The following is a 13,955-nucleotide window of genomic DNA, read 5'->3' as shown; positions in this document are numbered from 1 at the left end:
GGTTTCTGCTTTTCTGCCACATAGTTTGAAGCGTTCATATGACAGGATTGCTGTGACCCGTTCTGGTATCAAAATGTCCTTGTTTCTCATTTCATATCTAGCCTCTTTTCCTGGAGAGCTGGAAGAGCTCCGTTCACAGGTTGTCTTCCTGTGGCAATAGAAGAACCCGAACACACAGGACAGTGTGGTTGCTTGTGGGCTGCTTGTGTTTCAGAAAAAGAGAGTTCTTTGTTTAACTCCTTTCTTTTATTTCATATTATCATTTCTAGAAAAATGGTTGTCACTATTGCTAGCTATTTGTCTCCAAATTAATACTAGAAGATGCTGTTTTTGTACTATATTCTGGTATATAATGCAAAAGAAACAGTTAAAAAGCAACTAAAATTTCCTGGATTTTGTAAATTGTCCCTTTCCTGAAAGTAGTTATAGATTCAGTATTTCTTCGTTTTTCACATAAATGTATGTGATTTGATATAACCTGATTTTAAATTTGTCTATAATGAGGGGCACCTGGGTGGCTCAGTCGGTTATGCGTCCGACTTCCGCTCAGGTCATGATCTCATGGTTCATGGGTTCAAGCCCCATGTTGGGCTCTGTGCTGACAGCTCAGAGCCTGGAACTCACTTTGGACTCAGTGTTTCCTTCTCTCTCTGCCCCTCCTGCACTCATGCTTTGTCTTTCAAAGATAAATTAAAAACATTTAAAAAAATTTTTAAAGGTATCTGTATGGAAAAAATAGAGATAGAAGTAGAACCATAGGTATCAGACGTTTTTTCTTTAGTACTAAATATTTCTGATTGGGTGATCACAAATGAAGGCAGAAACCATCTGAGAGATCGTATTTTTCCTTCCTACTTGATAATTTTCTGAATGAAGGTTTTCATGAAAATTGATCCTTTTTAACTATATTTAAACATCTCACTGAAGGAAATGGAATGAGCTCCTTCCAGTTAAATGGTGAACGAGATGGTTCATTATATCAACAACAGAATGAACATAGAGGCACAAATCCTTCAAGGAAAGAAAAGAAAGATGTACCAGTAGGTATTTATATTTATAGTATACTTAATATATAATAGTACTTAATATAATTGTATTTGTTTTCTTTTTCATTGTTAAGTTAGTTTTATTATAATTAAACTACAGCAATTGTATATTTTACAATTAGTATATTGGTATTTTAATATATTAACTATAATAGATTGCTTAAATCTTAAAAAAAGTAACTTTGCTGTGGCAAACTTGAATGATGGCTTTCTGCTATTCAAATTATTTAAGCATTTTTAAAAATAATGTATTTTAAATGTGACCTTTAGTATACAGGTAACTATTATTATTCTCGTTGATGAGATTCTTAAAAAGTTCAGAAAGCTATGGAAAGAAGGACATGGAAGATAAACACAGCTGGAACTTTTATTCAAGACAAATTTTTAACTGTAGGTTACATCGTTCATGGTATTCCTACTGTTACTCAAAGAAAATACCTAACAACGAAGAAAAATTAAAATTACTTTCCAGTAGATATAAAATATCACTCTAATAAAGATGAAGTTAGCCTTACTAGCTATTCCTGTTACAAATGTTGGATAAAACACTGTGACATAACTGGTAAAACATAAATAGTATTTATTGGGATACTAAAGTTTTTTAACATTTGTAAAGAATTTGCCCTGGATCATCAGAAGACATTCGTCTATCATTATAGAACTTAAAACAAAAAAATGTTTAAAATACCTAATTCAGCAGATGACAATGAGATCATAAGATGAGACAGTATTTTTTTAAGTTTTTGTGTATATTGGGGCACTTGAGTGTTTGGGTTGGTTGAGCTTGATTTTGGCTCAGGTCATGATCCCAGGGTGATGGGATCAAGCCTTGCACGGGCTCCCCACTGAACATGTAGCTTGCTTGAGATTCTCCCTCTCTCTCTGTCTCTCTCTCTCCCCCTTTCCTTCCCCCCCACCCCGTGAATGTACATTCTCTTAGATGATAAAAAAATAAAAGTTTTTGTGTATACTGATATTTGTTTTTATAGATATTTATAGTACATTTAAAATATTTATGTGCATATACCTGTGTTTCTAAATGGGAAGCACATTGTTAGAGGCTTTTGTACTATAATCTGTTTTTTTTTTTATTTCATGACATAATATGACATACTTTTTTATATTTAGTTAAAGCATTTAACTAGGATTATTCATTATAATTAGGTAGGCTGTTGTTAACAAAAGCATCAAATGCCCTTTAGGAATGGGTTTTTATGATGTTTGTCCAAAAGAGCAGGGCCTTTTTGTGTTTATCAGTTTATATTTTAGCATCACTGTTAATGTAGTAGTACAGAAATACAGCTTCATGACTCTACGATGCAGCCTGAGAACCTTTGAGAGATGTATACATTTTTTATGTGTGCATTTTTAATTCTTTCTGTTACCTTATTTCATTATGATAAGGAATTACTGTGGTTGTAGTAGTGAAACTAACAGTCTCAGTGATTCTGAAATGTGTCTGGGACTGTATAATAGGATAAACAGTATCCATGATACATTGAAACATGATTACAGTTTCTGTAGTTGAAATTATTTACAGCAATTCTGCATACTCAGTGTAAATCTGACAGTTGCAACATTCAGAGCTTCCTAACTTAAAATGTTTTGCATGGCATCTGGGTGGCTCTGTCAGTTAAGCATCTGACTCTTTTTGGCTCAGGTCATGATCTCACAGTTTGTGGGATTGAACCCTGCTGGGTTGGGCTCTGTGCTGACAGGCGGAGCCTACTTGGGATTCTCTCCTCCCCGTCCCCCCCCCCCACCCTTTCCCTGCCAGTGCACACACTTTTGTGCACATTCTCTCTCCCTCTCAAAATAAATAAATAAACTTCAGAAAAATGTTTTGCTTAAGTAGATGATCTGAGGTAATTTAAGGACGTAAATATAAAACCAAGTACATAAATTACTTGTAAAATGAAAAAAATTATCACAAATTGGTGGCGGTAATAGGCTATACATTCTCATACACTTATCTGCAAAGTAAAATTTCAAATAGTTTTAATTTCAGAAGTGCCTAATAGTTACAGAAGTAGAACTTTGGAGACTACTTCATTTGTATCAGGTATATGAAGTCAATTAACAATAGCTTTTTAATTTTTGTCACATCATTTAAATAATTTTGACTTAGATTGAGAAAAATTACAATGTCATTCCTTTAAATGTTATTAAGATTAACCTCCAAAGAAATCTAGACCTTCATAAAATTTATAAAGTACAATCTCTCTGAAAGAGGGGTGAGAGTTACAGATCATAAATTCCAGGCATGTAGCCCCTTGGGAAAACATCTGGTATTCTTGAGAACATTTTTTTTTTTTAATTTACTTGAGAGAAAGAGAGAGAGTGCTCACAAGTCAGGGAGAGGGAGAGAGGGAAAGAGATAACTGAATCTCAAGCAGGCTCCACGCTGTGTGGAGCTCAATCCCATGACCCTGGGATCATGACCTGAGCCAAAATCAGGAGTTGAGCGCTCAACTGACTTAGTCATCCAGGTGCCCCTCTTGAGCATATTTTTACTCTCCTTATAATTATCAGTATATTCTGACAAATGATTGATATATTTGAATCCATCAAAATGTAGAACTTCAAATAATGGTATAAACAAGGTTAAGATAATTTACAGACTAGGATAAAACATTTGTAATATATTTAACAGATAAAGTATTCAAATCTGGAATATATAAAGAACTCCAGCAAATAGATCAGAAAAAGATAACTCAGTAAAAAAAAAAAAAATGGGAAAAGACAATTCATAAACCAGAAAATACAGATAGCCAACAAACTTTTTAAAATACTCTTAATCTTCCTAGCAATCAGAGGCATGCATATTAAGGAGAAAACATTTTTTACTGATCAGTTTGATAACATTAAATATTTGTGAGACCAAAGGAACCAGGGCTCATCTACACTGCTGGTGGGTATGATGTGAAATGGGCACTCAGAAATTCTGACAGTTTGGTGCTCAGTATCCACTAAAATGTGAAAGGTACAGACTTTATATTCCAGTAGTTTCTCTTCTCACAACATAACCTAAAACAATTATTCACACATTACATAGTAAGGTATATACAAGAGTGATCATTTCTGTGTTGTTATAGTAGAAAACGGAAAATAACTATCCAATAATAATTCGGGAATAGCTAAATAAAGTATGTTATATTCATCCTGTGCTGCAGTTAAAACAAATGAACCAGATCTATGTGTACTGATACTAAGATCTGTCCAAGACCCAACATTAAGACAAAGGACAGGTTGATAAAACAGTGCATTAACTATGTTCTAAAACACACCAAAGCAGTGTTTTCTGTGGGGACACATATCTAAATATATACAAAGGTGGTATGGAAAGATACACAAATACATGAGTACATAGTTACCAAAAAAGAGGTTTGGAAGGGGCACAATAAACCAGGTTTTTTTGAGAGTGGGGAGGTACCAGGAATAAGTGGTACTATGGAAGGATTATAGGGGATTTTAGCCTTATCTGTATTGTGTCCTTTTACAGAGAGCATACTCGTGTATTTTATTTTAATACATATGTTTGAAATACGGTATTATTAAACCAAACAGCAACAAAAGAAGTATATTCATGCATGTATTCTTTTTCCAGAAGCCTATTAGTAACGGTCTACCCCCAACACCTAAAGTTCATGTAAGTATAAATATCAAATAAGTTGTTTTCAGGCTAAATATAGTGACCGATAATTGCTTGACTGTATACCCTTGGTTAGATTTTTTACCTGTTTGAAGGAATTTCTATTAGTATTGAAAAAAATCTGTAAGATTGCTAATTTAAATATTAAAAGTAGCTTTTCAAAATAAAATGATAAATTCTACATTTTAAAGCTCCTTTATTCCAAAATTTGCTAATATCTTCTTTGAAGACATTTTTGAAGAAATGTAGGAAAGGCACATCGTCATGGTTTTTTTAGTTTTTTGATTAGACCATGATGTTTTAGGATTAAAATTATATTCAGTGTAATTGTATGCCAGTATAGATAGAACTACATTTTCGCCGCTGCAAATCTTTAATCTGAACCTAACGTGACAACACTAATTTAGGTGTCCACAGAGTTTCTACTCTGTAACCTCCCAACTCTACTTTTTAACCTGTTAGTTCCTTGTTTCTTACTTCTTAGCCTTTTTCCTCTACTTTTTAAATTAATATAAAGATCTAAATATGTATGCCTTATCTTATAAAAGTTTTGAGAATGAAGGGCTCCCAAGTCTGGCAGAGACACATAAAGGACATGAGGGGAGGTCCTGCGTGGCTGCATAGAAAGCCCACGTCAGGTGTGCAGCTGCCGGGGAGGAGCCCCGACTGGAAAGCCAGGTGGCCTGACCGTACAGACCAGCTTACACTTGGGGTTGGTTTGATTGTTTGGCACCTCATTTTGTCATTTGGATTTTTAGGGGTGAGGCAGCACCTCCACATACGAATTTTGGCAGCTATCTTAAAACATAATTACCATAATTAGTTAATGATACAATTTCTGCCCTACGCCATGGAAACATGTTTATAGGTCTTCTACCAGCTCATGGTGTTGCCACGTTGTTGTTATTTGGTACCTAAATCTTAACGATATTGGTTGGTAGGTTTCTGTGAGGAGAAGGAAATCTTGGGATTTATTATTTTGATTATTTTTGTGTTAATATTTTTAATCCATTGTAATCCACTACAGTGGTGTGTCTCTGGGTATCGTCCCCATATTTGTGAAGAAAACACTCCAACTATAAAATGATACACAGCGCGCTTCTCTTCATCAAATACTTTTGTGTTCTTTCCCCCAAGTTGTTGCTAGTAAAAGTGATTAAATGAGTAAGCTTTCTTGTATTAATTTATTCTAACCTGAACAATAATCTCAAAATTAACATTTTACTCTTTGAAGATTAAAAGAAAGTTCAAATGAATGATACTATGTTTCTAATAAGGTATTTATTATATGAAAGACTTGTAAATGGGCTTAATAAGTATTAACATAAAAAATAAAGCTTTTTATTGATTTCATCCAGGGAAAATAATCACATTGCTCAGTTTTTTTTTAAAAAATGGGTCTATATGTTTTAAAGAACATATGTGAATTTGTAATCAGCCATACCTCTTTTGTGTTGAAATGTTAAATTCAGTGATTAGTAGCATTTTATTATTAATAAGATTAGTTAACATTTATTTATTATTAATAACATTCAATGATTCAGTAAATGAAATGAAATAAGAAAACTTTCACCTTTGTAGCGGTTATAATTTCCTTCTTAGCAGGGAGTATCATTACTTGGTTGTTCTTTGTTTTTTCCAGATGGGTGCATGCTTTTCAAAGGTTTTTAATGGATGTCCCTTGAAAATTCACTGTGCAACATCCTGGATAAACCCAGATACAAGAGGTAGCACTATATGTTTTTATCTGTTATCTGTTGTTTTAATTTTTTTCAATGTTTGTTTTTGAGAGAGAGACGGAGCATGAGTCAGCATAGAGAGGGCGATGCAGAATCCGAAGCAGGCTCCCGGCTCTGAGCTGTCAGCACACACCCCAGTGTGGGGCTCAAACTCATGAACCGTGAGACCATGACCTGAGCCGAAGTCAGACATTTAACCAACTGAGCCACCCAAGCAGCCCCCTTTCTAATTGATTTTTAAACTGAAGCCATGAAAGCATTCAGTTTTCTTCCTGTTCTGAATCTCTTTCTGAAGGATATTTTGTTATAATTTTTTAAAAATTTTTTAGGGTAAGTACGTTTCTCTTTCTTATTAACAGTGCTTGAGGTGACCTATTACACTAAAATTTCACTGTGTTGTCCCCATATTAATATAGCAAAACTGTGCCGCCCTAATTTTCTCCACAAAACTTTTCTCCACTGCCGCACATTCACTGTCTTTGTGTTTTAGACACAACTGTTGTTAAAGGAATTTAGCTACCCAGGTTCCAGAATGTGGTGACCGCTTTAGAGGATCTCTCCACCTTATGGAGATCAGAATAAGCATCATTGCCATTAGTCACTGACTAAAGACCATCTGCATTCCCTCACTATATATCTGTATCTTAACATGTGTGTATAAGATATGCATAAGCACACACACGTCTTCTTACTAAATCTTTTAGAAATCCAAGGTGGGAACTTGTATTTCACAGGTAGGGAAAGTGACGTGCAGAAAGGTTCATCACCAGTCAGTAGGAAAGCAGTTCGAACCCAGTTAGAATGTATTATTGGACTACAAAACTCATGTTTTTAATCTGCCAGTGCTAATAATCCTAGATATTGGGCAGTATAACACTGCTCTTGGCATTCTACGTTCTCAACATACTTTAGTCTGGAGAAGTTCCTGACCTATTGTCTTATATTGTCAAAAGCAGATCAGACAGGACCATGGCTAAATGAATATCTTCTAGAAGATACTGAGCACCCTAGCCAGGTACCCAAGTTTTATTAGTTTTTTAAATAGGCAGTAGCCAGATCCTGGTTTTTCTATGTTATTTTTATAATGGTAGCCCATCTGCAAAAACACTTTGAATCTGTATCAGTTTTTCTTTATACTTTCTATACATCAATTATACAAGATTCTCTCTTAAAAGCATCTTAGAAAATGAGCTGTGGATTCTCTGCCTGTCCTCAGCACCCTCTGATGAGTGAGGAACCCTAGTATCCCAGTCTTCAGAACCTCTTTTACATAAAACTTTCCTCACTGCTTTGGGGCTGGTATTTACATATAACTCAGTTCATTAAGGTAGAGTGTTTAGCCACTTATTTGTATTAAAATATATTTATTGTTTAGGAGCACCTGGGTGGCTCAGTCAGTTAAGTGTCCGACTTCAGCTCAGGTCATGGTCTCGTGGTTCTTGGGTTCAGGCTCTGTGCCGACAGTTCGGAGCCTGGAGCCTGCTTCAGATTCTGTGTCTCCCTTGCTCTCTGCCCCTCCCCCCACTAGCACTCTGTCTCTCTCTCTCTTTCTTTCTCTCTCAAAATAAACATTAAAATATGTATGTAGCTTATCAATCACAGTAATTCTTTTTTCAGGTTATAATACATAAGTACATTATTTTAGACTATATAAATCCTTTTCGAAAGTATTTTTTCTATCAAAACCAGTGAATTACTTTTTTCATTTCAGATCAGTACTTGATATTTGGTGCTGAAGAAGGAATTTATACTTTGAATCTTAATGAACTTCATGAAACATCAATGGAGCAGGTGCGTTATTTTGTATTTTCCTTTTTTAAAGTTATATATACATACTAGATAAGAAAGAAGTTTCAGTTTTGTGATTTTTTTTTTGCCTCTTTTTATGATTTTATCCATAAACGTTTCATCGAGCAAGCATGTTGTATTTATCGGGTACTGAGGGTGTGTTCACAGGACTTGTCCTTGCCCTTTGGGACCTCACGGGTGTAACAGAGGCATGGCAGTAGCTGCAACACTCGGGTTAGGTGTCACACTAGGAGTGAGCACACGTCACTAGCACCTCCTGTGGGGAGGTGAGAAGAGACTAGAAGTGGCAAGAGGAAGGTTCCCAGACAGACAGAGGGTAGATGTGAAGGCGCGGAGTGGCAAGGCTGGCAGCCATGAACGGCCAGTCTGACTTGAGTATAGAATGAGTGCAGGAGAGCGACAGTAAGCAGAGGGGGGAGGGGAGGCAGCTGCCAAACCCCAGAGCTTTGGTGTCAGGCTCCTGCACTGATCTGGGTACACCTGTCTGTGTGCAGTGTGGTGATAGGTGACGCCAAGAGATTTTGGTCAAGGGGCAAGGAAATGTTGAGGTGGAGCAGAAAGGAAAAAGTGTTTGGAATTGTGTGGGGGTGTTTTCTCTTGTCACAGCGACGGGGGGAAGCTTTGGATGTTTAGCGCCCAGAGGCCAGCAATGCCAAACAGCCTGCAGAAATGATGATGCTGATGATATTAGTAGCTAATACCAGTATAAAACTTACTGTGCGCCAGATACTAGTTTTAAGTGCTTTACATAGTAACTTAGTTAATCCTCACAACTCTCAAAGATAGATACCATCATGAGTTGCATTTCAGATGAGAAATCTGAGGCACAGATAGGATTAGTAACTTTTGAGAGATCCCACCGTGCTTAAGTGGATGAACTGGGATATGGACCCAGGCCATCTGGTTCCAGAATTCACGTGCTGAACTGCTTGACCACACGGCCCCTCCCACTGACATTCCTCCTGTGGAGACGCACTAGGTCTGGAGAAAGATGAAAGACCTAGAATTGGCCAATTGAATGACTGGTTCAACACAGACACGTAATAGAAGTATTTTACCTATTATCTTTTATGAACTTTGCACTTTTTTTTTTATCAGCTATTCCCCCGTAGGTGTACATGGTTATATGTAATGAACAATTGCTTACTATCAATATCTGGTAAGTCTTTTGGTTGTTTTTTTTTTTTTTTAAGTTTATTTATTTTGAGAGAGGGAGCCAGGGAGGGGCAGAGAGAGAGGGAGAATCTAAGGCAAGTGGAACACCCAATGTGGGGCTAAAACTCGTAACCTGAGCTGAAACCAAGAGTCAGACCCTTAACCAGCTGAGCCACCCAGGTGGCCCTAATTTTTTGATACTTTACACTTGTTCCTATTTATGTTATTAGCCTTTATATTGTGTGTGTAAGTGTGTGTGTTTATTTATTTGTTTATTTATTTGTTTGTTTTACAGGTAAAGCTTCTCAGCTTTATTCCCATAATTTACCAGGGCTTTTTGATTATGCAAGACAGATGCAAAAATTACCTGTCGCTATTCCAGCACACAAACTCCCTGACCGAATACTGCCAAGGTAAGTGTGTACTTAATTAGGTTTCAACCTTAGAGATTATGTGTTAATTAATTCTAAATAATAGTTACACTGCAGAAATTGAAAAGGCACTCAGTTTGGATTAGTGGAGATCATGTGTAATAAAAAAATTGTGAGAGGTAATAGATTTTCACAAGAACTGAGAGGCACCTCTAGAAGTTTAAAACTAAATACTTTTTAGAATTTTATACATTAAAACTAATTTTTTTCTATAATTGCTAGTAATTTTTCATCACATCTAGTGCTTTGGACATATTTGTGTTAATTTGAATAACATGAATTTGTCTCAAAGTACAGTTTCTAAACTTAGAAAATCAAAATGATTTATTAAATTAAGGTTTTTACATTAAAAGATAATTACTTAGGAATTGAGGGCTTTTGCTTTTCTGCTCTCAGGGATTTTTCATTATGTTCTCTCTTCCTTTGCTTATTATTGTACTCCATTTGTTGACTAAAAGGTCTTCTGAGTCTGCTATAAATTTTATTTTACAAAAACATACTACAGCCATTCTTCTTTTACCATATCACTTGTAAAGCAACTAATATGCAGTGTTAGCTTTCAAGTACCTTGAAAAGCTGTTTTCAATTGCTGAGTTTATTGTACAGCTAAAATTTGCCCCTTTGTGCAAAAGACTTTTTAAAAATTAACCTTTTTGATGAAAACCATTTAAAAATTATACTACATGCTTTTCTGTCTCGAAATAGATTACGTTGAGTTTAATTGGACCTTTTCACGATGACTCAGAGTTGCAACTATGAACTTGATTTATTAGTGCTCGCTTCAGCAGCACATATACTAAAATTGAACTTGATTTATTATACTTATAAAATCTACAGTTGGGTTAAGGGCAAGAACTACCCCAAGAATGGGGTCAGGGAGTTTCTTCACAAAGAGTTTCTCTGCCCCTCTTTTCCTCTCAGCTGCCACTTGGTGCTATGGATTTTGTCTTACAGCACATCTTCCTCTAGCCTTCTGACTTGATAATCCTAAATTCCTCTGGGCATGGAAACTGGCCACCAAGCTTTAAAGTATACAAGGGCACTGCCCCCCACCCCAAGAATGTAAAGCACATACGCTTTAATGCATTCACTTTCTTCTATCATTTTGCCAAAGTAAAAACCTTTATAGCTTATTTGTAGCCGTGTTCCGTTCTTGAAATTTTACTGAATATACAAGATGTGCGGAAAGTTTCCTAGTCTACAGCTGAAACAAAATGGAATAAAATGTTACCTCTTCCTTTAAGGAATTTCCATAGAGGAAGAGTACTTGACCTCGAGGCTTTTATTTCTTGTAATCTTGTTATAGGCAGTCTTCAGTGTTGGTAGCACTCACCAATGTGTCCTCCCACTTTCTTCAACTTTGTTATCTAGAAACCAGTCATTGTAAAATCTACTCCTAATTCTCTCATTTACTGGCAAGAAATCGGAAAACCTTTTTTGCATGTTAAAGTTTATGTATATTAGTACTAGTTCTTCTGCTGTAAAGTGAGCACAAATTAAACTTCCTTGGGCATCTTATAATGTGCTGTGGTTCTCATAATACAGGTACTCATTGTATTGTATGGTAAAGCTTCTTCCGTTAAGCATAATTTTTAAAATCAGGTAGTCTTCAATTTAAATCCTACATTGTTCACTCAGTAGGTTCGGGACCTAGAATAAATTACACAACCCCTCAGGGTAGTCAAGTTGTTTTAAAACAGTATACAAAGTTGTTTTAAAAATTATAAATTACGTAAAGTATCCACCATGATTTCTGGCACATATTAGGCTCTTAAAAAATAGTCCTATTGTCATTATTAAGCATGGTAAATTGAACTGTGTCTGTAATGTACCCTAAAATATCTCACATTAAACACATTGAGAATGTTGGCTCACAGAATCCTGGTTAATTGTGTGCTGGTAAATAAATTTTATTGCCTTGTTGTAAAATCATAACTAAAATTAAGGTAAGTCTATACAGAGGTCACTGTAGAAAATTATGAGATTTTATAACATTTCTATGTGCTGCTCACAACTCAGTTTTGAATCATTTCATTATCGTTAACTTCTAAGCTATACTTCGTAGTTGATTTTATCTTGACTGTGTAGTATTCTTTATAATGTTTCAGAACCTTGCAGCCAATCAGTCCTCCTGAGTTTTAACAGATTCAGTAACTTAACCCCTAAGTTAACCTTGGGGGCCAAGGGACAAGTTCTGTACAAGTATACACAAGGAACATTAAGATGTTTGCAGTGGAAATGTATCAAGAGGTTGATTCGGATTTTTTTTTTAACTCTAAAAAGTACTTTGGTTCAAGCAGTTTAATTAAAGGGTGTGTGGAATTTTTGTTTCATTTTAAGCTGTATGAAATTCTAATGCATATGAAAGGGGTATTTTTTAATTATTAATGTAATTTATGAATTGGAATGTAAAATTCTCCCCAGTATGAACTTAGAGGAACAGTAGGTGTTTTAACCCAAAATTTGAATCAAGATATTCTAGATTGTCACTCTGGTCATTTACCGCCTCAGTATCGGACTAATGTCTGTGTCATTGTTGAGGTACCATAGTATCAACAAAATTCTAATTCACACGGATAAAGTACTTATGTGTGCCAGCAGATTTGAACAACTCGCCTTGCAAACTCAGAATACTCTTCAGTTAAACTGATCCAGAATCATAAAAGAGAAGTAGATTTGCTTTCAAAGTTGAATCACTACAAACACTGCAGTTAGACTAAGACACTAGATTAGAGTTCTTAGAGTTCTTTCTTCCAACTGTATGACCTTGAGGAAATTACTAAATCTAACCCTCAGATTTCTTTTCCTTTTTTTTTTTTTAGAGTGAGAGAGAGCACACAAGCAAGCAGTGAGTGGGGGAGAGAAAATCTTCTAAGTAGGCTCCGTGCCCCCCATAGCCCTCAGATTTCTATACTATGACTTATCTCATGGCATTATCAGAGGGACTGACACAGAACATGTGAAATTCATTGTAAACAGTAAGATCTCAGTAAATGTTAGCAATAATTACTATAGATTTTTATAAATATCAGCATATAAAACATATTAAAAGCTGAAATTACAATACCTCAGCATTACATGCTTGGTTATTACTCAGCTGCCAGTGTACTTGTACAGTGACAAGAACATCCATCAGGATGCTTCTGAGCTTGGGGCGCCTGGGTGGCACAGTTGGTTAAGCATCCAAATTGATTTCTGCCCAGGTCATGATCTCATGCAAACAGTGCAAGCCTCCTTGGGATTCTCTCTCTCCCTCTTCCTCTGCCCTTCTCTCTCTCAAAATAAGTAAAATAAACATAAAGAAGAAAAGATTATTCTGAGCGTGTTTGGAATGGCATTGAGCATCATATACCTGCTCTACAATTTTGTTGCCAGCAAGTACCACTCTGTTTTCTTTGTTTAGAAGATGTGCAGAGCAGTGACCTCTAATGTGGCACATTTACACATGTAAAAGAAGTTTATGTGTACAGGAATGGAGAAGTGTAATTTGAGGCTTGCAAAACTTGGTGTATTAGCAGTCTGTTATATTAACTTTCATTATAAAAATCATTTGAGTTCATGGGTATTTTTTAATTGTAGTTTTAAAAAACAATTTTAAATGGAGTTTTACACATTAAGTTTGAATCACCTGTTTGTAGAACCCATCAAGGACCTTAACAGAAAATCTGTTCTCTCACTCTTTTTTAGAAGAGAAATAAAAATGTCTAAGAAATGTTCTTATAAATTGTTTTAGTGGTAAGACATTGTTTTACATAGCTAAAATTTATTATATGTGCTAAAAATATCTTTCCCCAGTTTATGGCATATCTTTTTACTTTCTTAGTGGTATCTTTTGGTAAACCAAAGTTATTAATATAGTCAGCAAATACATTGAACAAATTGAATGCCACCTGTAGTTTGAGGTGGTAGGGATCCCTAAGGGAAAAAAGTATCAATTAAAGTTTATTAATATTGGGGTCCCTGGGTGGCTCAATTGTTTAAGTGTCCAACTTTAACTCAAGTCATGATCTCATGAGTTCAAGCCCTGCATTGGGCTTGCTGCTGTCACTGCAGAGCCCACTTCAGATCTCCTGTCCCCCTCTCTCTGTCTGTCCTTCCCTGGCGCGCGAGCGCTCTCTCTCTC

At 35.8% G+C, this 13,955-nt stretch overlaps 1 protein-coding gene across 4 annotated transcripts in view; it reads left to right on the top strand.

The window, feature by feature from the left end:
* Window positions 1-13,955, top strand: part of MAP4K3 (mitogen-activated protein kinase kinase kinase kinase 3) — a 194,724-nt gene that overhangs the window by 161,704 nt on the left and 19,065 nt on the right. For all 4 annotated transcript variants that reach the window (XR_005531592.1, XM_039251258.1, XM_039251257.1 and 1 more), the window contains 6 exons: window positions 928-1,040; window positions 4,654-4,695; window positions 6,341-6,425; window positions 8,149-8,228; window positions 9,345-9,405; window positions 9,697-9,814. Coding sequence is in view for 3 of the 4 variants with exons in the window: in XM_039251258.1 (XP_039107189.1) it covers window positions 928-1,040; window positions 4,654-4,695; window positions 6,341-6,425; window positions 8,149-8,228; window positions 9,345-9,405; window positions 9,697-9,814 (499 nt within the window). In the remaining variant the exon portion in view is untranslated. The remainder of the gene's footprint in view (window positions 1-927; window positions 1,041-4,653; window positions 4,696-6,340; window positions 6,426-8,148; window positions 8,229-9,344; window positions 9,406-9,696; window positions 9,815-13,955) is intronic.

The sequence above is a fragment of the Hyaena hyaena genome, unplaced genomic scaffold, assembly GCF_003009895.1.
Source record: "Hyaena hyaena isolate Hyena2069 unplaced genomic scaffold, ASM300989v1 scaffold_388, whole genome shotgun sequence".
Classification (NCBI taxonomy): Eukaryota; Metazoa; Chordata; class Mammalia; order Carnivora; family Hyaenidae; genus Hyaena; species Hyaena hyaena.
This window is presented reverse-complemented; position numbering and strand designations above follow the sequence as displayed.